Below are 27,956 nucleotides of genomic sequence, written 5' to 3'. Positions count from 1 at the left end.
AAAATGTAGGTTGCTCCTAGGATTATATAATGCTAATAAGAGAGGAAGCAAAATAGGGAGAAAAGTGCAATTTCTATTTATATCCCGCTATACAAATCGGGGTTGGCTAATGACAGGCAAGACGCAGTGGAAAAAAAGAGCTACTTTTTAAAATTTAACACAGCTCCTCATTCAGATATCCCAGACTGCTTTACAGTCACTATCCAGAAGAGACTGTAAAACAGCAGAGAGCGCCAAAGAAAACACCCCACCCCCCCGCCCCAAGAACTGAAAAGGCAGGCTGGAGTTTAGGACAACTTTTCTACAGGGACTCAGACCTATTTCACCTGAGTAGCGATGCTGAGGACATACAGATGCCGACATCGCCCCTGGCTTTCGCAGGCATTTCACTGAGCCAGCCGTGGACCGCAGGTAGCTCCCCCGCCGCACGGCCCCCAGCGCGCTCCCTCAGCCCTGTGAAACGGCAGCGCGCCTGCCCCTCAGCAGCACTTCCCTCACCTCCCTCCCGCTTCGCCCACGCCCTCGGCCGCTGCTAGGAGAAGGGGGACGCAGCAGCCGCGCCGCCCTTGGGAAAGCGGCGGCCTCGAAAGGAAACGCCGCGGCGCGGCGCACTGCTGAGGCGAGAGGAACAGCTGCGGAGCGACCGGCCGCCTGAGGAAAACGAGCGCGAGCCCAAGCGCGCAACCACATTGGCTCGCGTTTCCCTCTCGCCCGCTGATTGGTCAACAGCTCCCCTCACACCCTTCCTGCTCCCGCCGATTGGCTCCCGCTTCGCTTCCCGCCCAACTTCAGATTGACAGCCGCCTTGCGCAGAGCCTCTCCCCGTCGGGCACCGTTGTCACCTCAGCGCAGGGATGGCGGCGGGCGCGCAGTGTCCGGACCGCAGCTCGGACCCGGCGCAGGCGTTTACTCGTGCCACCGGCCGGCCAAGCGGCGCCGACACCACTTCGCTCCTCGACAGCGCCACCACCTGGCCCCTGAAGCGCTACGGCCGCTTCTTACCCCCAGCAGACGACGACGACGACGAGGAGCGAAGCGGCGCCTCATGGAAGGTGAGAGGCGGTGGGGGGAGGGGCTGCCCCGCCCCGTCCTAACGGCTGCGCCCCAACGGCCGCGCCCCCTCGCAGCCCCCCTCGCGGAGGGGGTCTCTGCCGTCGGCGGGGCGAGGAGGTCTGTGTGCTGGGGAGGAGCTGGGCTGGAGGGTGCTGAGGTGGGCTGGCTGCTTGGTTTTGCCCTAACTGGCTACAGCGGGATCTAGGAGGCTGCTGTGTGACAGGCAATAATTGTAAGTGAGGTCTATGCGTGTATTTTTTAATAAATCCTGGCTATCCAGAGCTATTGTTTAGTCTCAGGTGCTTAGTAATTTACCTAGTGTGTTACATAGCCCCAGTCCCTGGTTCTTCATGTACCATATTTTAGGATTGCTGGTGAATTTGTAGCTATAACCCAAACTGTGGGATTTCTTTCCATTAAGATAACTTGTAGAAGTATTTTTTTTTTTTTTTAGCAATAACTACATTAAAGCTCAATGTGAGACAACGTAGAATATATTATCTGTGGAAATACTAGGCTTCTTCCTGCTCGTGCACTAGCTTACTTAGAGATGGCTTGGGTGTCTGTACTGTAGTTTGGCCTGCAAATACAAAATTAATGCAGGAGTCAAGAGATTCTACCTCATGAATTATTAACGTAAACAGTTCAGTAGTGTGGTAGTGGCCCGCTTTTTTCCCCCTCTCCTTTAGAAGTGACTTGTGCTATTAAAAATAGTTGAAAAGTATAGATTAAGTTGGAAGGGTTCATGTGGTTGCTTAGAGTTAAGTAGCTGAATTCATATATGGAGTTTTCTAATTTATGAGAACTGCTTGAATGTGCCTGCTTTCTGTGGGAGTGGAGGGCAATTTGTGTTACTGAGAAGTAATTCTATATGCCTGATTTCTGGCACCTGCATTTCAAACCTTTTGCTTTACATCAGCAAAGGCAAATGTAGATTCTGCACTTATAAGGCCATTTTTTTTCCCTCTCTTCTTAAAGGTTTTTGAGTCAAATGAAGAATCAGGCCACCTTATCCTTACCATTGTTGTATCTAGCCATTTCTTTATTTCCCAAGGGCGAGCAGTACTGGTAAGTGTTTCTTCCTCATATGTAAAGAACGTTTCTCCATGCACGTTAGCATTGTTCTTGACTTTTTTCCCTTTTCAGCTTTGTCTTCTCTCCCAACGAGAGGAAACTGCCAGTTTTATTTTGCTCATGGAAAATCTCATGTGGTGTTTTTTCCTCAGTGTTTATCAGAATAATGCTAACTGCATTATTTCATACTGAAGTATAGTATTTCTTCTGTGGCTCTAAAAATGTAGAGTAAGACCTAATACTCGGTGCTGCTGATGTTGAAAGATATGGATTTTTTCCACACAATTCTTCTACCTAAGAAAATAGACTATATATGCTGTTAAGAAGTGGATAAAAATATAACTACAATGTGAAAAATTCCTGTAAAACTCACTTTATAATCCAACTAGTCTTCTCCCAATAACCTGCTAGCGTTATTTTGATAATTTGGTTTATCAGGTTTGGGGGATTTTTTTTTTCCTGTTGGGTTATGTGATCTAAATATGTCTTATAACATTGGAGACACAAAACAACTTCAAAATTGTATTAACTGGTTTGGTGTAGCCTGTGCTTCAGGTACTAAATTGTAAAGACTTCGCAGTGATGCCAAAGAGATGAGCAGAAACACTCCATTTTGAAGAAACTGATTTGATCCTGGTATTGTACTATGCCTCGTGACAGAAAAAGGCCCATGCTCGAAAGTGGGATCAAGTGTGTTCAGTGCCTATCATAGATACACAGTGATGATAAGAAGTAGGAAATGTCTGATAAATAGTAGAAGAACATTACAAACTACTGGAAAATGCTGCACTATTAAGATAGAGAAAAATTTTTATACAGAATGTGTAAGAGTGTATGTTGTAGATTTGAATACCTAAAATGTTATAAATTAGTTTTTGCTGTGCGTCTTAAAAGGTCTTAAACTTACAGAAACATCTTGTAAGTACAGGGGGAGAGCCAAGGCACCCTTGAGGTTGTTTTGATGTTTGACTGAGTGTGTTAAGGGTATTGAATAGATAATTAATGAGCTAACAGACAGCTGTCAGTCTGGAAACCGCAAACACAACATATGGCATTTGCCTGTCATATTTAGGGAGGACAAGCTGACTGTCCTTGGACGAAGTAAAAATGGAACATGGAAAGTGTTTTGGCTGTTATGAGCTGAAAAGGAAAAAGAGTGGTATAATTGAAAGTCCAGATAGTTAAAATAAAAGCAACTGAAATGAGACTTGCTGCCATTTCTTGCCAAATTCTGCTCGGAATGAACTAGTGCAGAATGTACCTCTCGTGGGGCTGGTCCTATTTTCAGGATCCTGATCAGATGGCTATAATTTTTTAGTAACTAGTAGACTTGTATTACTTTGTAGAGCATCCCTGAAATAACCGTACAAAGGCTAACTGATATAAAAGCTTTGTTAACTAACTAAAGAGCAAAACAGCCTTAGACAAAAGCTGTTGTCCTTCAAAGTCTGTGTCTGGCAAATAATAATTTGTCAATTAAAAAAAACTTGTTGTAAGGGTTGAGTGCAAGAATTACAAAGAAAGCTTTATGAGGACTTGGCTGAGAAACGTACCTTCTTGCACGTCTGAGTTTAGTGGCTAATGTAAACATAAGGTAGTTGCCTCGCTTGAAATGCAACCTGCGGAATTACTGAGGAGGTTTTGTTGGTGGTTTCAGCTTCTAACAGACACTTTGATATTGCAGTAATGATCACAGTTTAAGAATAATGTAGAACAGGGACAGAAGAGGCATGCTAGATAAATGTGACAGATGTATGATACTAAGAGTAAAAAAATTTTTAACAAAATCATTTATTTCAGTAATGCTTCTACACCAACCTTTCTTTGGATGCAATTCTGAGCTCCATGTAATTAGGATCATGTTGCAGGTGCCTTCTGAGCATACAGAACTGAAGTAGTGTGAAATGCACTGGTGCAACGTGCCCTATACCTATTTATATCTCTTTGTAAGAGCTCAGAGATTAGAGCAGTTGCAGTCCTCCCTCAGTTCCCTCTTAAATATATTTGGCTCGCTGAAAAACCTAGCAAATATCTGATCAGCTAGTTCTGAATATGGGCAGATGTCTCCAGAATATGTTGGGTTTCCTGTTTACATGTGATTTGGTCCAACACATCTGGCTTAGTTTTACTGCTTAGGCATATTCATTAGGTATGTGTCCTCCCAGACAGACTTCCCTTTCCTGCACGCTATATAAGACTGCCATGTGGTGATAAAACTCCCCCTTCTGGGACTATCCCAATCCACAAGTATCTCCTCAACCTTTGAGGAACAATTTAATCTATTTAGTAGAGAAGCCAGCATCATCAAATGGAAAAGCGATGCATAGGGCTGTGCTGAAAAGGACAGCACAGGCACTGGTGCTGTTGGCCAGAAGCTGGTATCAGCGTTAATATCAAAGTAAGTATAACTGTTACTTGATCTCTGAATGTTTTTTTTTTTTTTTTCAAGTAACAGGCAAGGATGCTAGAAATTAAGTATCATCATCTAAGGACAGATATACCAAGGTCTTTATACAGAGGTCTTCTAAGCCCTGGTGAAAATAGGAACTGGACAGAAGGAGCAGCTTATAATGCAGTAGACTCTACCAGACTTTTTTGTGGTCCAGTCCTGGCTTAGGCTTGAGACTAGGACGTAAGCTGATCCTGTGTCAGCATATCACACAGGGTGTGATTCATCTGACGAGAAGTAAACATCCATGTTAAGGATGTATTAATCTTCCAAAGTAGTTTTCAACTGCAGTTTTCCCGCCTTTGGGCAGACTGTTTATTTCCTCCAGCCATGCAATGGGAGGTAGAAGCAATTCAGCTTCTAAATACCTCAGTGAGATATCTCATAGTTTGACCACAAGTCAGCATGTCTGTATATGAAATTTGTATAAAATAGCTGGCAGTAATGATGGCATGTTAATTAAAATGGATATTCACATCTGATTATTGCTATATTAAGACTGACTGATAAGAAGTAGAGCCCATTAGAAGACAGATCTTGGAAGTCTTAAAATGCTTCTCTGTTTTTTACTGGGATTTTTACATTGGCTTTGATTAAATTATGCCCCAAACATTGTAAGGTGATAGGTTAAATAAAGTGTTTATGCATCTGCAACAGATTAGTAACTAGATATCGAAGAAGAGGATTTTTTTGTCTCTCCAGAAAATAGCAAAACTCTGAATTTGAACTCAGCAATGTCTTGGATGAACTCTGGTGACGTGTGGGATATGAGATGTTGCCAAACCTAGCCAAACGTTCACAAACAATAGGTGAAATCTTGCAAACTCCCTGTCCAGATGCCATGCAACAAAAAAGTTGCATTACCGGGCAATGTATGTTATTGCTGTAGAAATAATCAGACTCTAGAAGTAGCCTTTGAAACTGTCACAGACCAAGCCTTCTCGCTGGGGTTGCGTTACAATGGATGTTTTGTCACAGAGGATAATGTGAAATGCACAGATTTCTGCTCCAGAGGGAATGTATCAAGTTTGATAGAGTGCTACAGTTGGAGTGATTCAGTTGATGTTCTTACTGCGTAGTTCATTTGTGCTTGCTGACACGAGTCACTGACTCTTTCCTTTTAAATGCCAAAGTGTTCTCCAACAACTACCTGCTGCCTTACTCACTTGCAGTGGAATTCCCTCTGATGTACTTACAAAACTGTTTCTTGCTGTGTAGTAACTACATCCTTTAAGTTGTTGAAGCCTAGTCTTTTGATCTATCTTCTAATCCTTACTTTACAGACCCTTTGATGTACAATAGGCTCCTGGTTTTGAGGAAGCTGGGTAACAACTATAGTTGCTTTGTGCCTTATACCTCTGCAGAGGAAGACAGTGAGGCGCAAGATCTGTGCATAGCCCTATTGAACGCTACTTCTGAACAAATTCTTGTGGGTTATTTGGGGTGCGCATGCATGAATTTCATGGAACTCCCATTGGCTGCAACACCCTGGAGAAAACCGAAGGATAGATGATGTTATTCTCTTTATAGCGTGCCATAAAGACAGTTTGCAGTTTACAGATATTAAAGAATGATAGAAAAGATCTTCTCCCAGGAATGATGTTCCTTGACTTAAGCATGGTTGGTCTGGACATGGTTAGGCTTGGTTTACTGTGGAGGTGTCATTTAGGTCAAGAACTGCTGGAGATTTCATGCTAATATTTTGAATGACAGAAGACTTTGCTTTAATGTATTAAAAAAATACCAAACCTATATTTAGGTCTTTTATTATAGAACCTTTCTGGAAAAGTAGGTTTTGTTCTTTGTTTTTTGTTTTTTTTCTTAATGGGAGAACATCAAGCAATCACCACTGTATGATTACAGAAATTGCAATCTGACACCAGCAAATGTTTCCTCAAGTTTAGTATCTTATCTCAACCACCAGTTACAGCCAGTCATTTGAAAGATAGATGAAGCAGCCCAGCAGTGGTCCCTGTGACAGCAGAGTAATTGCCCATTTCCTTTTCAACTTGAATAACTATACTGAAGTTTTGTAAAATTTTTGTGGATGAGTAATAAAGTGACTTTTCCTTTTCTCCCTCTAATAGTAATCCAAGAATGAACTGAACTGCTGATTAAAGTCAGGAAATCATTAGTGGTAAAAATGCCTAATATTATTATTTTTTGACTGTAGCAGTAAAAGAAGAGCAGGAACACCCCCCCCCCCCCCCAGTTTTATTGTGAACTATTCCAAGATGTTTAAAGACAAAAACCCCAAAAAGCTCACAAAAATTCCATCCAACATCAGTTAATAAAGAATTTATTAATTGGACTCTTTTAAAAATGAACAATATTGCACTATGAACTATTCTTATCTCTTGTGGTTTAAAATTGGCATGCATTAGTAGATTCAGACTATCTTGTTTTGTACCTTCTATTTTCTCTACTAAAATAAAAGTGAGAGTACATCTGTGCTTCAGTGGCGTGTATGTTTTACAAAAGCAACATTTTAGCCACCAGCAAGTTCTGCTTTATGCTGATAATATTGTGGGTGGATGCTTTTTAAAAAGTCCAGCAAAATATCCAAGGCACGTACTAAAAACTCTGAACTTCAGACTTTGGCTGTTTTGTGTTTCACATAGGACTTTTCTTTGTTTATTGTTCTGCAGTAAACCTTAGTGTTAACTGGAATAGTGCTTGCCTAAACTCAAGTGCTGATCAGCTTTATTGTTAATTTTCTGCAAACCCGATCTCAGTTGACCACCATTCTAGTGATAGCTCCGAGTGTTTGCTCTCCTAGTGATCGTGAATCCCAAGAGTTACCCTTTTTTGGATGAAGGTATTTTTGCTCTGTTGTGTAGTGGTTCTTCCTGAAACATTTTTCATATCCAGTGATGATTTATGAAACACATCTGATTTATGAAACTGCATCTCCATATGCACACAACTGAGGTGAAAAACGTATTTATTTAGAAATAGAAAATCTTTATTTAATTGATGGTTGGATTAATCTCATCCATTCTGGGAAAAATATTTAAATGTTTCTAACTTCATACCAAAATACTTTCTCTACAATGGATATATTTAAGAAAATAAAAAGGGGATAATGTGTAAAGCAGGAGTGTGATAAACCTTTTACTTTTCTTAAAGACTTGTAGCTATTTAGAGCCAAGTGAGATGAGACTATGACTCTTTTATGATCCATTTCTAAGAGGAATACTTATAAAACAGCAATAAAATTTTCACACATCCTAACAACTGATTTTTTTTTTTAAATACATACAGTAGACTATATAATTTTCTGAGCCTTAAAATAGTAGGATGCTTAATGAATGCCTTTCTAGCAACCTTTTTGCTAATGGAATTTGAAAGACCATTTTCTTGCCAGAAAGAATTCTGCACTGTATATGCTGAGTCTCAGCACTTATTATACTAATCTGACTGATTTAAAATACCTTGTGCTGTGTACATTGCTGGGTGATGAGGTGCTATAGCTTTGACATAATTGATTATAGCATCGGAAAATACTTCAGAATTGATGATTAAAGCACAACTCCATGAAACTGTAACAAATAGTTGTGTATAATTTTAGCATTTCCATCAGTTGTGCAAAGAAAACAAACAATTTATTTGGACGGGTAAACTGTTCTTGGGAATGAGTTATACTTTCAAGATTGTTTTAAACATTCTTTAATGATAGTGCCAGAAACTTACTCGAATCTATCTTAAGAAGGAAACAACTGCTTTCCTTTAAAAAATACAATCTGCTTCTTGTGATCAGTCAAATGGAGTGAAGAGGAGGGTAAATGGAACTTCAGGGAGTGGAACATAGAAAGCTCTAAAGTGTAATGCAAATGAAAGTTGTATTTTGTTTTTTAATAAAGTTCTTAATTTGGAATCAAACTGCATAACGTTTTTGGGACATATTTTTGCTATAGGGTGGCCTGCCACACTGCTTAACTTACAGTATAAAATCTCATTCTTGCACGCTGTGGGTGATAGGATTTTAACAGAAGCATCTCAACGACATCTCTGGCCATTCCTGGCCCTACTATCAAGATACATTGTGTTCTGCATACCACACACAGCTCTTATTTCCTCTGCTTCTTTCCTTCCTTCAAATCAGCACATCATGAAAATTGTATTTTGTTGTTTTACTGGATGCAATTAATTCTGATGCTGGAATTCTTAATATCCTACAAATTAAACAAATTGAAGTTGTGAAGAGGTCTTATTAAATAGGATGAAATTAATCCAGAGTAATTGATTTATGACCTGATCTTTTGAAGTGTAGACTAAATGTCCTTAGTGCCCTCCTGGTCCCCTCGTGACTTCTAATAAGCTAGTAGTGCTAAGAATACAGCAGATTCTAACCTCATTAATTAGGCAAGCATTCAGCAGAGGAACTGATGTTCTTGACGCTCTCTTTGCGGTGCCTAAAACTTTATGCACTGAGTTTTTGAGATGATATTCACAGCAGTGTCTTGAGTGGTCAAAGGTCCCTGTGCAATAGATGAGGACATTTGACCCCTAGGGAAGTGAAGAGATTGTTAAACTGTCCTGCTTACTGGTAGTCCACTGCAAAGCCAGAGGGAGGTTCTTTTTTGTTTGTTTTTTTTTGTTTGTTTGTTTGTTTTTTTAAATAAAAGGTCCCATGATTGGTATTGGAAAGTGTAGAAGAAATCTTGGCTTTATTGACACATTTAACACCAATTTCTAGTTCAAAAATCAATTTTTTTCTTTTTATTTCAGCATATGCTACTGAGATGATTGCTTTGGACAAGCTGAATATCTTTCTGCATCAGTTTCCCCATTTACGTTGGATATAATGATACATTCCTGTGTATAATCCTTATGCACTGATGGTTGTCAGCAATAAAGAGTTTTGAAAGGTTCTGACCTTTACTGTTCTCTTCTCCAGCTTGTCTAAACGCGACTGCTAGAGTAGTTCTTAAAGAGTTATGACATGTATTTATGACATATGTTTACCCTATAGTTGAAGTTTAGCATGTGGTATTGATCTAGGGAAGTATATATGAAGTACAGACACTTGAAGAAATTGGGATGTCTTGAAGAGCATGGTCCTGCAAAGTTTAGAGTGCCTACAGAAAAGCGTTACTTGGAGAAGGGTGCTCAGGTCCTTATATACCTCCAAAAAGGCTCTAATCTGTAACCAAGCACTTAATCATCTTTTCTAGCAAGTGTTTTATAGATCTTTTAATCACAGAAATTCAAACAGCTTAAGTGCATGCTTTCACTGTATCTTTCTGTTTTGTAGAACAGTAACTTTGGTTGTGACATAGTCATCAACGTGTCTGCTGTCTCTTCTCCCTCTACTTTTACAATACATTATCAACAGGAAGAACATATTAGCATCCTCTTCACCTCTCTGTCCCTGGTCAAGTTTCATTGTCCTACAGCATAATTAAAAATATGGTTTTTTTCCAGTTTCTTCTTACGAAATTTCAAGGCTTCTCCTGAGTTAGGAGCTTATCTTTGCTGTCCGTTTCCTCAAGAGGCTGTAGTTTGTACCCTTCTGGGGGAACTCTTTCTAGAAAGCTGACATCTGGCGGCATGTGCTCCTGCACCCAGCACTTTTGTTTCTCGGGTGCCTCTGTGTGTACTGTATTTGCTTCCTCATTTAGCTTTCATACCCCAACAGAGACAGAGTTTTCTGAGTCTAACCCTGATCAGTTCTCCAGAATCAAACAAGCTTAATAGGAAGGTTTATGATCAGGCTTCTAAGAGATTGTGGATGAAAAAACTATACACAAAAAGATGCGCAGAGCTTAACAGTTGGATGGATACTTCATTAGTGGTTGTATTTCCCTTACTTAGAACTGCAAAGTAGCAGAGAGCTGTTGGACAAGGGATTTGGTGATCGCAGCAATGTTGTATTTTACAAGCGTTGCCTTTACTTCTGAATAAACTTTTTCTCTCTGGCATGCATCGGTGTCAGAATATAACAATTAAGATTTCTCTGAGTGAACTTGTAAAAGGGACCTCTCAGTTATGAGTGACGTTAATCTGTCTTTGTCTGGAGCCAGATGCCTTTTATAGTGTTGGTTTGTCATCTCTATTTCATTCCTTTTCAGCCAAGCTATCAATGCAAGTGCTGTTGATGGCGCTTTCAGGAGTTGGATACCTTAGAAGTTTAAGGACTATTATCCTTTTATTGCTATTTAGCTTGTTGGCTGGCTTGTTGACTGGCTGTCTCAGTTTTTTTTGGCCTTTCCCCTCTCCCCCTTCCACTTCCTACTTTATACTCCCCAGATTTGGTTGAGACTGTTAATACTTACTCTAAGATCTAACTTACACACACACTTTGGCGTTCAGTGTAATGCCTAAAACAATCTACCACCTTTTTCAGACTGTCCGCTTTCACATCCCTATTTTTCTGATCTCTTGAGGTAATATTTAACAACGGTCTTTTCAACTCTGAGGAATGTGGAACTGAGCGCGCATTGATGTTTGTGTTTCATAAGACATAAAAAAAATTTCTAGTCTTTTGCAGGCTTTTACCAGATGTATTAAGCATATTCTGCAGATACCTGGAAATAATATTACTATTGTTTTGTTTCCAAATTAGTGTCTTCAAAGAGTAAGGATGGTATTCTTCAGTATTGATATAAAATAATTAAAACAATATAATACATACTAGTTAGATAATTAAAGAATTAGAACTATAACTAAACGATTAGTTCCTGGAATGCTAGAGGTCAAAAAATTGATGTCTGTAACTTAAAAATATCATGCTTAATATCTAGATAGTGAACCTAATTTCTGAAAAGTTTTCTCATTGTGCCTTATATCCTCAGCATGGTGAGCAGACCCATAAAGTGGAGTTCTGGATAGGATAACATAGTAACTGGGAAGTGCCTTTCTCCATCCAGGGAAAATAACAGGTTGCTGAGGCCATTGCTGCTGGTTTTATGCAGTTTTGCATGAGCTTGCAAGTGGGGTGGTCAGAGGAGGAGAGAATCCAGCCTTCCCCAGAAAAGGACCTTCCCAAACCCTTTTTTCTGCCCTGCAAATGCACTGTGAAGAACACTCTGCTGGTTGTGCTCCTTAGTTATGTCTTTGTAGCTTGCTTTGCGAAGTGGATGGATTAAGGGACTGCCACAGGTGCCTCCCTGGAAACCGAGCACGGCCTTCTTGAGTAGGAAATTGCTCTGTTTTCTGGGAAACCGTTGTGTACTATGTTGCTGCGCAGCCCGTTTCAGAAAGGTGCAAGCAGGGCTACCCAGAGGGTGCCTCTCTGGAGTGCTGCATGTCATAAGTTTTGCATCTTTTAGCTTGAAGTGGTCCTTCAGTGGTGTGCTGTGAACAGAGCGCTATGAGACGCGAGCAGTCCTAGGGGGCATAAGTACATAGTATTTACATGTATGCCATGTCCCTATTACTGCCGCACCAAATGCGCAGAGTGCCTTGCACAGTACATTTCTCCTCTTGCTCTTGGATGCAACATCTTTTGAAAAGTACACCTTACTGTCTTCTGTAACTTTCTATGGCAAAACATCCTTCTAAACTAATCTGTACTGAATATCTGAAATACGTTCTGACCTGTTCAGAGTGACCTACTAAACTTTAACAGCAACTTGAACTGGACAGAAAACATTGGAAATATCTATTATTTATTGATAAGCCATAAAACCTCTAAAATTTCCATCTAGAACCTCTACTTCAGAGTTGCTGCAAAGCTTTTGGCAGAATTGATTCACAGTCCATTTTTTTTTTCTTTTTGGGCGGTCAATCAGTGGATGTCTATCTTGGAGTTTTAATACTGTATTTCAGTATTCATGATGAGAATGAAGTCTAGCTTTTACTATGACTTCAGAATCTCAATTTAAAATTGCTGCTTGTTGTTGTTTTGTTCTTTGTTGATAGTTTGGGTATCTGTTCTTACGGAAATCAAAGTAGTTTTTAAATTATTTCAGAGAAGTCTGACTGCTTGCTTTCAAATCAAATTTTATTTGGACTAAAACCTGGCAAGCCATGCTATGCTACTGCAGTTACTTCCACAATACACCAGCAAGGATGTGGCTTGGTGCTGGTGCCCTTGAAGTTTTCTGTCCTTTTGGAAAGGTGTCTGTCTGCAGGATCAGACTATGTGCTGAGGGAGGGCTGTGGGCGCAGCTTGCCTTTTAGCAGGGCTACACTGGTAGCCTACATGAGATGCTATTCCTTCTCTCTGGGCCTCCATTTACTGCAAATGTCAGGTATAGCCCTAGCTGCAAGGGTATGCTCACATTTGTTGCCAGGGTTCAGAGCTTTTGTAGTTCTGGAGTTATATGTAGGATGCCAAATGGTTGGGCTGTAATTGGCGTATATGGCTCTCAGTGCTATAAAGGTTTCTGAACATAGGCCATAGAATCAAAATGTCTGGCCATGTACTAAAGCTGTAAACAAATGATAACATAATTCCTCCAAAGGAAGTGTATTTGTATATTGGTTCTAAGAAGGAAAATGATAGCGAGTGAAGATGTAACCTAAAAAACTTAAAATTCACTCTCTGAAAAGCATTCTTTTTGTGTGTGTTTGTTTTGTTTGCTTAAAGTTTTTACAAATACAAAAAGACTTTCTGATCAAGGATTGGTTGGAAGTCTTGCTAGAGTGCCGCTGGCTGATTAACCCTCATCTAGAATTAGGTTCAGTAGTGTTCTCTTATGTGTATCAACACAAAAACACATGATCTTTGGAGAATTAATTTATATCTCTGACAGAATAGGGAGGGAATCTTTGTGGCTGAATGACATCAGGGGACATGGTGAGAATATGCTGAAAAGTAGCAGCTCAAAAATAGTTTCAGTAGCTGAGACCAACAGATTCTCAGCATCTTCTCATTTTAGTGCCACAGCAAGAGCTTTACAAAAAAATTTCTCTTACTTTTTCTTCTAATCAGCTGTATCATGAAAAAAGTATCCCTTTCAGGTCTGTATCAGTAATATTTTAAGATAAATTTCCAGAAATAACAAGAAAATAAACTATTCTTTTAGCCCCCCCCCCCCCCCCAAACATTCAGATGTTTTGCATTTGGTAGAAGTGAGGAAAGAGTAGTTCCACTCCAGCAGGTGAATGTTTTGAAGTGTAAATGTAAAGATTTACTGACATACACTGCACAGAACGTGTAACTGTTATGATACACTGACGTACACTGCAGCAGAAGGAATGCTACTAACTCTAGTCTGATTAACAGGCAACATTTCTTAAGGGAACCTGTTGACAGCAGGTGAGGTAATGCCTCACCTTTTCCTTCCCAACAGCTGTAGTGTAAGTCCTCAGTTTCCTTTCCCTACTTCAGACCTTCCAGTCTGAATTGAACGAGAGGTGAAATTTTAGCCTGGAGAGACATACTACTGCTATTCAAACTCATTAGCTTAGTGAAGAAATATGTGGCACCAGATGCTAAATTAGCATCTTCTCAGTGTATGTACCATGAACCCTATGCCACTGTATCCTTCTTGTCAATGTTACTTTACTCTTACTTTACTCTTCATAATAAGGCTAATCATTAAGTTTTGCCAAGGTCTGCTGAGCAGTTTTAACAAGAAGCTAAATTTCACTGAGGCTTTCTCAGCTTTCAGTGTATTTGGTCAGTGAGATACTGTACACAGCTGGGAGCTGCATGTGCTATATGGCTCCTTGAGAGCTGAAGAATGAAAATAGGCATAAAATCTCCTGCAGGAGTTATGGGAGCTACAACATTTCTGAAATTGCAGCTGAGCTGAGGTAAAAACTTATTGCAAAATCTGTTTGCATTACAGTGTTGTATTTATGGCAGCTAGCTTGCTGGCACTTATACTGATTTGGCTGGGGAATTCATTCTGGATCTGTCACGTTTGTTTGTGGTTTCTGCTGCCTTGTTTTCTGGAGTTATTGCTTTTTCACTTGTTTGACTCCAGGACAATGACTCTAAATCTGTGGCCCCTGGAAAGTTGGCCATTACCATGGTATTAGGTCTGCTTGATTTCCCACTGTGATCTTCAGGAAGAGGTACCTAAGATAAAGTAAATAGTTTTAAGATTAGATTTTCCATGTAAGTGATTATTATAATCACAAAAAGATTTCTTTGCCTTTGAAAATGGGGGGGAAAGATGATCCCTGAGGAAGCCCTGGTATAACTGATCCACTTTGCATCACTTGTCTGAGAAACTCTGTTCCTGAAGATTTTTACTCAGAAAATACACAGTAATATGTATAAGTCATGTATTACAGTAAAACAGAAGAAAAATCTGCATAGTAAGCTCTAGCAGAAGCAGAGGACTATACTTGCTCATCTTTTAAATCACATATAGTTCACATTATGCTTAACTAATGCCGCCTCCTCTGCCGATTTTTAGTATTGTTTTTCTGCTTTTACTTTCAGCTTCTTTTTGCCCTCCTCGGGAATTCTGTTCGTTTTTTTTTTTTTTTTTTTTTTGTAAGCTTGGTCTTATTGAGATTACTGGGGAATTATCTGTGATCCTTGTCTTTGTTGCCTTGGTGAGGGCTGCACACCCAAGGTTGAAACACCTGAAGGTTGTTCAAGCCTCAGACAAGGCACAAGCTCCCAAGTTAAGTATAACATGGCATCTGGCAATTACTAGGAAGCCAAGGCAACCAACTTCTCTGTTCTCCTTCTGAAACGTAAGGTAGCAGATGACTTACATGTCTGCATACCTACTTCTTCTCTGATTACAGCAGGCCTATCAGAGACCTAACAGTGCATACCCCAAAGCCAGGGGTTCTTTTGACCTTGAGGCCTTTCACACCTTAGCAATTCCTCCTACCTTGCAGCATTTCGAGTGGATGCAGTGCAAGCAGACATGCTGTCAAGTGACTGCCCTGTTTTACCTGCTATCAGGGCCTTTCCAAAAACAGTGCAGAGGGAAATTTTCTCCCTCTGACCTTAAATCTTTTGGGGCAGCATGCAAGTATCAACTTGCATGCTGTCTTACCATTCCAGAGTCTATAATAGCAAACATCTGCTCAGCAATGAGTCCTTGAACCAGTTTGTCTTCAGTTCCACCCTTCAATGTTTCTTAGGCATCCCTCTCAAAGAAGCTCAGTTCCATTAAGGTCCACATGCAACTGCTGTGTGAGGCTGTAGAGCCAGTGTCAGCACCTTAAAAGGGTAGCGTCTTACTGCAGTGACTTCTTGTACCAAAACAGAATGGCAGATGGCTTCCCAGCCTGGACCTGCATAAGATGGATATTGACTGGCAAAAATATACTGCTGGTCATTCAGGATGGGTATGGCTTGAATTTTTTTTGACCCTTAGGATACTGAAAGCAGCCAGGGCTAGCCTATGTGAAAAGTTACAGCAATTGAAAGCCATTATTAGTTCAGATAAAACAGAAATAAAACGGGCAAGTAATTTCCTTCCTGCCCTTAATCCCCCCTCTCCCTGACTTTGTCAAATGATGACTATGTGGCACTCTGTGGAATACCTTGGGAATTGCACAGTCCATTGCCTTGCAGTGTTTTTATGATGTTTTCAGCTTCCTGGGATATTTTTACAGAATGCTAAGCTGCCTGTCTTGTTTGAAGAGACTAACAGTTAACACAACTGAAGTATAAAAACAGCTTTATCAAGTTATAAAAGCTGTGGCTTGTTTACCTGAACTCCATCTGGAGAAAACGCCTGTCTGGGTCTTAGATAAGCCAGCTGCTGTCCCATTCTCCAGGTTTGCCTGCCCTCTGCTGCCCTCTTAAGCAACTTCATGGGATGTGGAAGGAGAATTTAAAGCTCTCTGTTGCAGCTGTTTTGTCATGCATGTCAAGGAGACTTTCATAATATATACACTCTGAAATATATAAGCAGATTAAGATGTACCCTGACATAGTGTTGTCACTAGAGCTACAGATTCTAACTTAACTTCATAGTATGGTAAAAATTAAGTATTGGCAATTGCATGCTTTCCATGTAATTCTCCATTAGGTTTACAGATAGCAAATTTTTCAGGTTTAATGAAAAAATATTTTAAAGTTTGTAGTTGATGGCTATTTCTGAAATCTTAAGTACCATCTCTTTACAAGGATGCGATAAATATTGTTGGCTGGCTCCCTAGGAAAGGAAGCCATATCATCGTAGTATGGAATTCACAGCGACACATGCCTCTCACTTCACTGGTGGCCCCAGGAGGCTCCTTGGGCTGTGTGGTGGGAGGGCATAGGGAAGTCTTGTTATGTTTACGATTAATACAGCAGAATAAGACCCACAGGATATGTAAGACGCATGTAGACGTAAATAAGCTTTATGAGGGATGAAATTATGTTAGATAACTTGAGCGCGTACTTCTGAGTGTGGCCTATTCACTGTTCAAGTACTTTATGTTCTGCTTAATTTCAGGAAGGCTTTTCATTAATTGATTCCCGTAAGTGGTTGAAGATAGTAAGAAGAGCAGACTGCCTGCTGTTTGGGGCAGAGTCAAAGGTTGGTACAGTTGCTTCTGATATTTCTAATAGCCAGCACAGTTCTATATAGGGTTATTTAATACTGAACAAATTAAACCAGAAATGCTGAGATATTTATTGCAAATTGTCCATATAAAGTAAGTGATTTTTTTTAACTCTAGATAAGAACAAAAGTGGACTGAGTTATCTTAATGTCTTTTGCAGCTCCTACTATTTGCATCTTTTGGACTACTTTCTGAGAGTCAACTACTAAAATAGCTAGACCGATATTTATGTAGAATTTGCTGGTCTGAATGTATAAAACCTGAAAATGGGCCTGCATGGTGACAACCACACTGCTAACCATCAAAAAGATCAAGAGATTCTTACCTGCGTCTTACGTTCTTAAATGCTGCTTATCAATCATTTCAGTAGACCTAGGAGGCTTGTGTAACACGGGGTGCTTGAACACACTGAACTGCATATATAACATCACCCACCCTGGTGATTAAATTTCAACATTTCTTTGCTTGAGAATGTGTGAAAGACAGGTTTGTTTTGTATGTATTCCCATTTTTTTTTAAGCTTGCCATGAGGGTTACATCTCAGAGAACCGATGTTTTCATTTTGGCACCTTACTTTGGCAACTGAATATCTAAAAACAAACAATTGGTCATTTTCTGGCCCCTGGGGCCTGGCACAGTAGTGCTCTGTTAGTGATTCAGGCATTTGGTATTGAAGCTCATGAAAGAGCCTGGGACTTCTGGTCTTCCCCTCAGATCTCATGAAAAGTGGTTGGTTAGCCTTTAAATAATTAAATGGCACTTGCTTGTTACCAGCTTATGTATAAAATCTCAGTTTTACTAGTTCTTAAATGAACTTTCAGAAGCTATGCTGAGCACTTGTCAGGTTATTCAGAAAAAAAGATTTTCAAAATGAGAAAAGCTCTCCCTGCTCCCCTGATGCTTTCTAGGTTTTGTTGTTTCAGCAGAACAGCTGCCTTCATTTCAACTATTTGTACTTGACAAGAGAATTCATCTCTAGGTTAGAAATGGGAATTCTGGAGGGAGATTATAAGTCTCTTGTTCAGTAGCTATGAGAAACTGGTTTTAGCTCCTGCCGTAGTTCACAGGACTATTAAGGCATAAAAATATCCCAAGTATTCTAAGTTGTTTTAGCATTCTCCCTGCCAGGAACTCTTGTGGGAGGTACAGACTGGGTTATTATGATCATAGATAATCGCAACACCAAGGGTAGCTGAAAACTGCACCAGTGCCTGTTTACTTGCATTGGGATCCCTTATCTGGCTGATTATACAGTTTTACATCTCTTATAAAAGATGTTATGAACAAAACACTATAGTTTGCAGAGAGGAATGTCTTGCTAATTGCAAAATATGAACCGATGTGAGGCATAGTAAATATTGTTCAAATAAAAAGTCATCATCTCATTTGAGAATAAGCCTAGCCTAGGCACTAGGCTAGTGGCACTAGGAAATGCAAAAGTATCTCAACCTATTTTAAATTTCATGGGTTCTGGTAGCCTGAAAGCAAAATACCTTCACTCTCTGATTTTTGTCAGATTGTATAAAAATCTGGAGCATCACTGGAGAAGACTATGGAGCTGCTGCAGTAATTAGTTTAGATGAATCAGTAGATCAGTTTCCTTTACAGTTAATAGACGCAGTTCCCCACCACAGTGTTAAGGGACTGCGCTGCATCTCAGAAGAAACATAAAATCAACATCACAAGCATTTTAAGGCTTGAACAACGCTCTAAGGGACATTTTACATTCTTAAATGAATTCAATGCATCCAAATATGCTTGCTTACCATAAATCCTCACAACTAAACTGCATTTAGTGGTATTACAATGGTCCTATCATACAGTTTCTCTACTTTATATCCTAAATGGTAGCTGGAGCAATCCCTGAAACTGTGAGTGTATATATAGTTAAGAACACTTCCGGAAGCCAGCCACAGCATGTAGGGAGCATGTTTCATCTTATGGTAGATATAAGTACAAAAGGTACTATAAAGGAAAGAGTCAAGCAGAAGGAAGTAGAAGCCATTTAAGCAGAGGAAAGTGAGTTACCTTTTCAAAACATAGTTGCCTTCTGTACTCATATATAGAAACTATGGGGCACATGCAACTAAATATTTTACTAGCTATCACTTCTGTTTTACCTTTTTGCTCTGTGTTCTCATTCTGTTGTCATTATTTCACTGGCTTCAGTTATTACTGCTTTTCTGTTCTTGTTTTCTTTTGTTCCTTGTTACCTGCTTTGCAGCTGTTGAGAGTTTGAGTAACCCATGTCAAAGAAGAAACATGGAGGTTAATCACTGGGATAACGTACATTTGAAAAAACAGTGTGAACACTAACAGATTGGTTTTCATAAGTCATTAGTATTTCATTTTTAGCGAAACATTTCTTATGAAATATTCTTTTGACAGGGCTTTATGGACTCATAGGTAGCAGAATGAATTTCTAAACTGTATTTTGAGAAACTTGTATTTAAGAGAGGAAGACATGTAGAGTAGATACCTTTCACAGGTATACTATTGAAAGTGAGATGTACTATCAGAAGTTAATTTATTCAGTGAAGCATACATGTATGGCTATGTAATTCTGAAGCTATATCTGTCAGAGCTATATATGTCTTGTTTATCTGAAACAAAAGGCTCCATGGCTATGACTGCCCTTTGTATCCATCTGTCGCTGGTAATCAGTGACGTTCTGTTAGTCTTTGACTAAGTCTATTAATATGAACAGGTTTTTTTAATATAAAAATTGCAAACGGTACCAAGACAATAACTTATAATAATCTTGTATTAAGCTATTTCTCTTCATACTGTTTTCATTGAGCCCACCCCCCAGAGTGGGAAAACATGCAAATTATATGATCCAAGTGATCTCAAAGCTCAGTAATACTTTGGCTCTTGTGTAGCCCAGTACTTGCAGTTAATGCTAAAACTTGATGCATGTCTTGTCTTAATTATTACTACCTCTTTTTAAAAAGGGAAAAAGTTTTATAAATCAAACTTATTGTTTACAAACTGTAATCTTAAACATTTCACAGTACTTACAAAAAAGTAGAGAGCAATACAACTAGCTCAGACTGCAAATGGATTTGGGGATTTTTAGGAGTAAGTAAAATAGATGTCATTCTGAAGGTCTCCAGAACGAGTTCAAACGAAGGTGCAAGTTACTTTTCCTCTCATTTTAATGAGAACTTACCTGTTCGGCGTATCCCCAAATCAGCTTTCCGTTATGTGAAGTTGACCCACTTGCCAGAACATCTTAGCCAATTAGAGGAAAAGTTAACAGGGCATTAGTAAAAGGAGGACTGACGTTTTTCCATTTAAAAGGCATTAGAACAAGCTTTTATGCTTAAAGTGCCCTAAAATTGCATTATATATTTAGGCATGTAGTGCCTAAAAGTCACATAGGTATGTCTTAAAATTACATGCATGTAAACAGACTGTGCCATGAAGAGCTAGTTCATCTTTGAGACAAAAATCTTGAAAGTGAAATATGGCCTTTTATCAAGTAAATCAGCAGGCTGTGTCTAGCCATTTAAAAAAACTGGCTTTGAAGTCTCAGAAAGGGTCAAATAAGCTAGGTCAATCCAAGTAAAATTTGCTCCTTTTCTGGTACTTTAACGCTATTTCACATTTGAAATTTCAAGATCAACCTGAAAGTCCCAGGAATTCATTCTTTAAACAAGAATGTTCAGTTTGTATCTGCCTTATGTCATGTGAATGTGCTTAAGGACAAGCTTATCATGCACTACAAGGCTTTTCAGCCCTCCATTTTCAGTGCAGTTTGCTTGAGCTGAAGAAATTTCTATTGTTATTATACAGCATGACAACCTGCATTGGAGGTTAATTCTTTCCAGTATTTTTCTTTAGTTTTTAATATTATTTCATTACTTGAAGGAATTTTCTATTTTACTAAATAATGAAGAGATGCTCTCCACGAGCCTATGTTACTGGTGTACATAGAATCTGCCATATTTCATGATTAAGGACAACTGTCTTAATCTAGCCTGACAGCACCGCTCTTGGAGCAGTAGACTTCTGGCTGATTATTGGTATGAACATTTCCAAGGGCTGTTTTCAAGGAAAGGTTAGAGAATAGTTTTTCATTTGCATAGTATGTCTTACCTAAATCATTTCAGTTTCTGGCACACTTAATGGCCTATGTTGGCTTCTATTAAAGTAACAGCTTCATTCAGTTGGAGTTCTAGATTGCGTTTGTATATTTAGCTATGCACAAGCAAATTGGGTTGGTAAGGCTGGGTTTGATGTAGACAGTAACATAAATCCTAAATGGAAAGCAGAGTTTTCTTAACTTTTAGCTTAGGTTCCAAAGTTAGTAACTTTGCTTCCTTCAGTGCCATTTCTTTTTTTTTCTTTTCTTTTTTTAAATTATCAACAGCTGATCGGAGTAGGCTTCTCATTTTAGAATACTACTTAGAGCAATAAGAACTTGTTTTCCCTGCAATATTCATGTTTAAAAACAAACAAACAAACCAGCCAAACCTCTTGTCATGGCAAGTTTTGTCCATGTGGCTAAACTTTTGCTTAGCTGACAAGTGATCCTGCTTGCTTACCATTTCCTTGGTTTTTACTTACTTTCAAACTGGAAATCAAATACTCTTCTAGTTTAGCTGCTGGGGATAAATGAAGATACAGCAGGGAGAACAGGTTTCTTTGTATTTAAGTTGTTGCAATGATCTAAGAACTATCACCTTCTTCCTAATGATAATGAATATGAATTTAATTAAATCAAAATTGTTTGAGGGGCTGTAGAGTTAAATTAATTTCTCTTTGCTTTGGAACAGAATGAATGCCGTATGTTCCGTATTCAGTTTGGTGGAGATTCAAAAGAACAGATGCTGGAACACTGCTGTAATTGCGTGCGGAAACTTGCAGAGTATGTACCAGTTCAAGTAACTGATGAACAAAGCCAGAAGCTCTATCAAAGTCTCAGTCAGCTGGCTAATGGTGAAAGTCAAGTGAAGGATTCTGAACAAAGTGCATCCATACTACATACAGTAAGTAAACAAGACTACATGGACTGGAAAATAGAAAAATAATTAACTCTTAGTGTTAGATCTATAAATGATATCTTAGTGCATCCTTGCCAAAACAATCTTTTGCAACTGCTAGACATATATATGAAAACGGAGTAACAAGCTATCATTCAAGTCCTGCTAAAAACAAGTTAAAACAATGTCTCCTTAACTGTTGATGGTTGGTGGGTTGTCTCAGCTGTTACAAAGTTAACTTCCTGGGGGGGGGGGGGGGGGAAACTATTCTAGGTGTTTATTATCAGCCCATATTCTTATTAAGAAAATTCTAGCCACAGTTAGAATTTTTTTTAATCATGAAAAGCTTCAGTTGTTTGTTAAAGTCACTGTTCTAGGAAATGCACTGAAGGGGAAATCTCAGTCTTCGTTTACCTGATTTTGAGGATAGAATCTGGGCAAGTCCTGTAATACTGGACAGTGGAGTCAGATTTGGTAAAGAAAGAGGGAAAATTATATTGCTAAGTTGACTTACACCCTCTGGGAAATGCTTCAACAGTGGATCTCCAAGATTTATGGGTTCAGCATGAAGCAGATCACCTCTCCTTTGGGCTTTTTTCATTTCCTGATGAACTAAAACAAATGGAAGGCAAAGAATGTAATGGCAGAATGCCATTAAACAGTCATACAATTGTTAATTATGCTCTCACTCCAAAAGTTGGACTGAAAACCTTGCTCTGAAAACAGAAATGCAAACTTGAACTATTTTTTTTGGTGGTATGACCCATAAGAAGGAAAAAAGCATGCTCCTGGTGAGTGTACATAGTAGAAGAAATTCTAAAAAATGTATAAGTAATTTAAAAATTATCTTGATTTAGACATGACAATTTAACTATAGGGCCATTATTTCATGTCTTTAAAAAGTAAAGACTGAACAGATGTGCATTCAAGTTTCAGAAAAAGATGTGTTTTTACTACATAAGGTAGCTGAGCACATTCTCTTCCTGTCATCTCTAAAAATGGAACTACTACCCTTCTTGCACATACCCACACTCTTCTTGCTAAGAAGCCTCTATTTGCATTTGATATTTTCCAGCCAGATGAGCCTCCACCATATTCATGCACAAGCCTTGGAGAAAGAAGATCTGTAACACAGCTAGCACAGGTAAAAATCTAATATTTGGATCCCGTATCTTCATTTCTCTAATAATGGGGAGAGAGCAAGCCATCTCATACCCACCCTGACATCTGATAAGGGTCTTCGCTGAGCACCAGTATGCTATCAGCAGTTGTGGTTCACTTACAGCCATACCAACAAAAACACAGGATCTTGCGTGTATTGATATAGACCTAGGAAATAAGCTGCAAAAAAAGGAGATTTCATGGTATAATTTAAACATTTGCTTAAGAAAAACCCCACCATGCCAAGAGCAAATACCCACATGCTACATAAAAATAAATGATTGCCATTGTTGCAGTCTGCAGAGCTATCTATCTCTGCAGTTTCCTGCAATTATAGCGTAAGTTTGAAAATATCAATCACCCTTGACTCATAGCAAGAGCATCTGTAATTCAACTGACAGTTTCACCAAGTAGTCCAGGTTAAAATGATGTTTTAAAAAGAGTTTGAAGTTAATGTTACTTTTTTTTTCCTGTATTGTCCAAAATTCACAATAGGATGATCGAGAAGAAACAACTGTACCGTTTCTAACCTTTTTTTTTTTTTTGTAGTTGCTTCTACAAGTTCCCAACGGATCTTTCTTGCACTTTTTCCTTAGGAATAGAATGATCAAGTCAATGTTTCAAATCAATGGTTTAAGGGACAATTCCTATACGCCCTATTACAAATCTGTCATCTCCAAAACCCAAAAGCCTCTTAAGCATAACCAAACTTACCAAACACACTGTTTCCACAAAGTAGAGTTCTCTGAACTCATCTTAATGATGAGAGCTGTATATATGTCCTGCTGGTCAACTATCAACAGTTTTGTTCTTGTCCTTGCACAGATCTGGGGATTATATTCTAATACTTCCAGTTATGCTGAAGCATGATGATAATTTGCAGGAAAAAAAATTAAAAAAAATTACTAACATTCACTTAGATCCAAAACTAAGAACAGTCTCTAATTTTTATCTGCCGTTTCAAAGAATTAGGTACTTTGAAATAAAGCAGTTGCTGCTTAGGTGGGACTGAGTTACTTGCTCTACTGCAGTACATTATGAAGTCACTAGGAAAACTGTATGTACAGACTGCTGTGCAGCTGAGCACAGACTTAAGGTCTATCTGTTGCCTGTCCATAGCTTGAGCTGAGAAAGCAGGCTAGAAGTTTGACACCACCTTAAATTTTTTTTTTTTTTTGCACACCTATAGTTCAGTGTTTAGTACACTTCTTGTCTGCAATAAGGGCAGATGGGATTTACTGACAATCTGAATGGCAGCCTTGGGACCATCCCTGACCTTTTCGATAGTCTGATGTTACCATGAGCAGGTGCCTTGAACAGATGGAATTAATGACAGTGGTTGCACAGGGCACAGTATGCCCTTCCTGTCCTAGGGCTAGTTTAGGTCTGTGTTCAGTATTCAGTATAGCAACTGTATTTTTTCATGACTAAGCTCTGCTTTAAGAGGCAATATTAGAAAAAGCTAAATTTAAACTAGCATTATAAAAGAAAAACTTACTTCTTTTAAAAAGTCCTACTGTTAAGTCTAAGTGTAAGGCTGGTGCCCGATACCTGCTTCTGCAGAAAACTTTCCAGTACTGAGACCTTTATTTGCCATACACATTCATCCATTTCTCCTTTAAACAAATAGGAAGTTCCCTGGCACAAAAAAGATGCCTTGATGTAGTATTTCTCTATACAGCATCCTCCACTTGTCTCTCTGCTTTTCAGTCAGCTTAACAACAGCTGCGCTCCAAAATGATGTTTCCCCATCCTCTGGCCTACGGGCTTGCAATACGAAGTTCATTCAGGGTCCTTTCAGCTGGCTTATTTATGCTCTGGAATTTGAATTTCCCATTTTTGCCACCTCAGGAGACATTTTTCTGTGGTCTTCATTAACCATTTTAAAGTTATTTCTCAGAAGCTTTACTTTAAGCATTCTATGTTTAAAAAAAAAAAACTGGAAAAGAAACACAAATTGAAGTCTGTTGGCTAAGGATATTGTTTCCTACTCAGGACTATGACATGAGCCGGGGAAAAAAAAAAATATACTGCAGTGTGACCCAACAATAAGATGAGCAAAAATACTAGGATATGTCCTCCCCTCCCCAGTCAAACGTAGATATTCACCACCTGTTAACATGCCCAGGCCATCTGGCAGTTGTCCTACACTGTTAGAGTTTTAAGCCATGGAAGCTAGGGCCTGACTTAACAGTTTATAGCAATTTTGACTTTTCCAGATGGAGCAGCTTAGTCTACTCTGCATCTCCCAATTGGTGCATTAAAAAAAAAAAAAAAAAGCCTAACTAGGCATTTGAAGTTCCCTAAAACAAGATACAGACAGGCATTTCTCCTGCCCCAAAATAACACAGCAAAAACTCACCATGATCCCCAGCTGCCTCTGCACAGCATGCTTACCTCATTATGAAAGTACAGTTTCAGTCTTTCTTTAATAATACTTTCCTCTCTCCTGCAGCGTATCCAAAAAGCATCAGTATAACTGATGCACCTGCTATTATAACTACAGTACAGATAGGTAAACAACATTAAAGGGTGAGTGGGAGGTGAGGGCTGTAGAAGATACACAGCCTAAATAATGGAAAAATATATGCATTAATGGCGCTGAGGCTTTGTGCGCCAATTATGAATTATGCAGTTTAAAAGGAGCAGCAATACTGGCTCCAGCAGGGTCCTTAAACTGAAGTTGCCATTTCTTCAATATGGCTCACATCCAGCAGGGAAAACTGGGAGCCAGCCAAAATAAAGTTTTAGTCGAGCTGGTTCAGATGCACTTTCTGTGCTGCTGCTACTGTGACAACAAAGTGCTTAGGCGTTACCCACTAGCCTATCAGTCCATTAGACTTATCCATTAGATACACTGGAGAAATGCACGAGAGCTGGCATCTCCCACAAACAACAGAAGGTAGTCAAGGCTTCCTCAAGCATGAGGTAGTGCATCTCCCATTTTGCTGCTACCAGTTTTATATTGAAAAAAGGCACAATGCACATATTCTCCTCCCACTGCATCACCATCACAAGAGCAGCTGATGTGAGGGGGGTTAAGTAGGGCTGAAAGTGGTTTTTAGCTTTTAAAAGCCCCATAATTTACTTATAAAAGCCATCTTGCTAAATTGACAATTCTAGCTTCTAAGACCTTAGAGAGTTTATCTTTACACAATTCAAACAGCATTACATACACTTTATAAAAAGATCATATTTTGTTACATAGAATGGATTCACTATGAGGCCGAAAGTCACTGTTACCCAGGAAATTAACATTAAAGAATTGCACAGTCAAGAATTCAAAGTTGCATAAAAGCTATATTAGAATTAGAGCTAAGTATCAGAAAAAAATTTTTATACAGAAAGCACGTGTGATTGAAAGTATTCATAAAGCATATTAACAAGGCAGATGCATCTTTATTATAGACTGAAGGGAAAAAGCTGATGCAACTGAATTGTTACAAAAACATGTAATATTACCTTTTATGTACAAGATTAATACAACACCTTTGTTTTTACTTTTGCAGTCTGTGCTGAAATCGAAGTTTGAGCTCCCCCTTGTGTATCAGCATTCTGTGTGGAATGCACAAGAGTTGGGGCCTTTTATTCGCTTATGTCTTATGGATCAAAATTTCCCAGCTTTTGTGGAAGATGTGGAGAAGGAATTGAAAAAACTAACAGAAGGTTGAGAAATATTAACTTATTACCATTAGAATATACAGCACTCAGGATACACAAACAATATCGTTAAATATCTGAAAAAAATCTCACACATTTTTGTCAGTGTTTTATTTTTAAAAACAGGTGAATCCACTTTTTATACATCATTGCACTTCAACAAATACACAGAACACAAGTTCATGCATCTACAGTTATGCACATCATGAGAACCCTGTTAGGTCTATTTCTACAATCTTTAAATCATGAGAAATTACAGTGTCAAACTAAAGAGTATAACTAGTTGCATAGAATATCACCATGCCGTAACATTTCATCATCATTTAAACAAAAAAGAAAATTATAAAAGTTTGCCTGAATTGAATGTACAAGGATATGTTGAACACATCAGTGCAAAAGGATTTGAGAATTTACATGATTTAACAAAAAATCACTTAAAAAGCAATCATATATATATATTTATAAACTGAAGTTTTGTTTTTGTTTTTAACTGCATTTCACCACCACCATTTTGTTGACCCATTCCAGCCATTGAAGTCTGATTATTGGACACCCAAGTCTCCCTATATAGGTTAAGCCCTTAAGATAATTTCAATTTATATTACTTCTCTAAGTACCAGAACAGCATAATTCTCTCATCTTTCAGACATACAGTAAGGAATGAATATCAGCAGCTTAAAAATGAAACACATTTACTGTATTTTGGTTCCCCCCCCCCAAAAATATAAATATATACTGTATATATTTTTAAGTTTTGCTGTACTTTACAAAAAAGTATCACTAGATGGCAGCAGTGCGTTTTAGAGCTTGGCCAATTTAACAGCTACCTTAAGTAAAAAAAATGGTGCATGCATGATCTGACTTACTACTTCTACCATTTAAATATATTAAGGAAAAAAAGCAACATTCACAGCACATCAAGCCCAAAATAGTTTACACCTTCTACACTGAAGCATTATTAAAATTTATCTGGCTAGGTCATCCTTACAGGAGAGGCTAAATAAGGCATGCTTTAGACAGTCATATTGTTGCTCACTTGAAAAGGAAGAAGAAGAAAAAAAGCCAGACAGAACTGGAGTTCTAGAACCAAGAGTTCCAACCATTAAATTTAGCAGGTCATATTGCCATCAGTCTCTCAGAAACTTAAAGCT

At 38.8% G+C, this 27,956-nt stretch overlaps 2 protein-coding genes across 4 annotated transcripts in view; one reads left to right on the top strand and one right to left on the bottom strand.

The window, feature by feature from the left end:
- The first annotated feature begins 565 nt into the window (after nt 1-565).
- Nucleotides 566-27,528, top strand: REC114 (REC114 meiotic recombination protein). Of its 2 annotated transcripts, none has more exons than XM_068958788.1 (6): nt 566-1,052; nt 2,032-2,121; nt 16,888-16,971; nt 21,778-21,990; nt 23,060-23,128; nt 23,695-24,559. In XM_068958788.1, exons 1-6 carry the CDS (start codon nt 855-857, stop codon nt 24,013-24,015), a joined length of 975 nt encoding a protein of 324 aa, XP_068814889.1. In that variant the 5' UTR covers nt 566-854; the 3' UTR covers nt 24,016-24,559. The 2 variants fall into 2 exon arrangements, with proteins under 2 accessions (XP_068814889.1, XP_068814890.1); XM_068958789.1 differs by lacking the exon at nt 23,695-24,559 and adding an exon at nt 26,655-27,528 and having other exon boundaries at nt 607-1,052.
- Nucleotides 26,900-27,956, bottom strand: part of NPTN (neuroplastin) — a 58,028-nt gene continuing 56,971 nt past the window's right edge. For both annotated transcript variants that reach the window (XM_068958790.1, XM_068958791.1), the window contains exon 8: nt 26,900-27,956. The gene's annotated coding sequence lies outside the window, so the exon portion shown is untranslated.

Source organism: Struthio camelus, chromosome 12 (genome assembly GCF_040807025.1).
Source record: "Struthio camelus isolate bStrCam1 chromosome 12, bStrCam1.hap1, whole genome shotgun sequence".
NCBI lineage: Eukaryota > Metazoa > Chordata > Aves > Struthioniformes > Struthionidae > Struthio > Struthio camelus.
This window is presented reverse-complemented; position numbering and strand designations above follow the sequence as displayed.

What these genes read in the sequence shown, in the direction of transcription:
- REC114 (XM_068958788.1), top strand. Translation starts at nt 855, where the DNA reads ATGGCGGCGGGCGCGCAGTGTCCGGACCGCAGCTCGGACCCGGCGCAG. An exon ending in GAAGCGGCGCCTCATGGAAG is followed by an intron (nt 1,053 to 2,031) that starts GTGAGAGGCGGT and finishes CTCTTCTTAAAG; the next exon opens with GTTTTTGAGTCAAATGAAGA. An exon ending in TGTTTGGGGCAGAGTCAAAG is followed by an intron (nt 16,972 to 21,777) that starts GTTGGTACAGTT and finishes GCTTTGGAACAG; the next exon opens with AATGAATGCCGTATGTTCCG.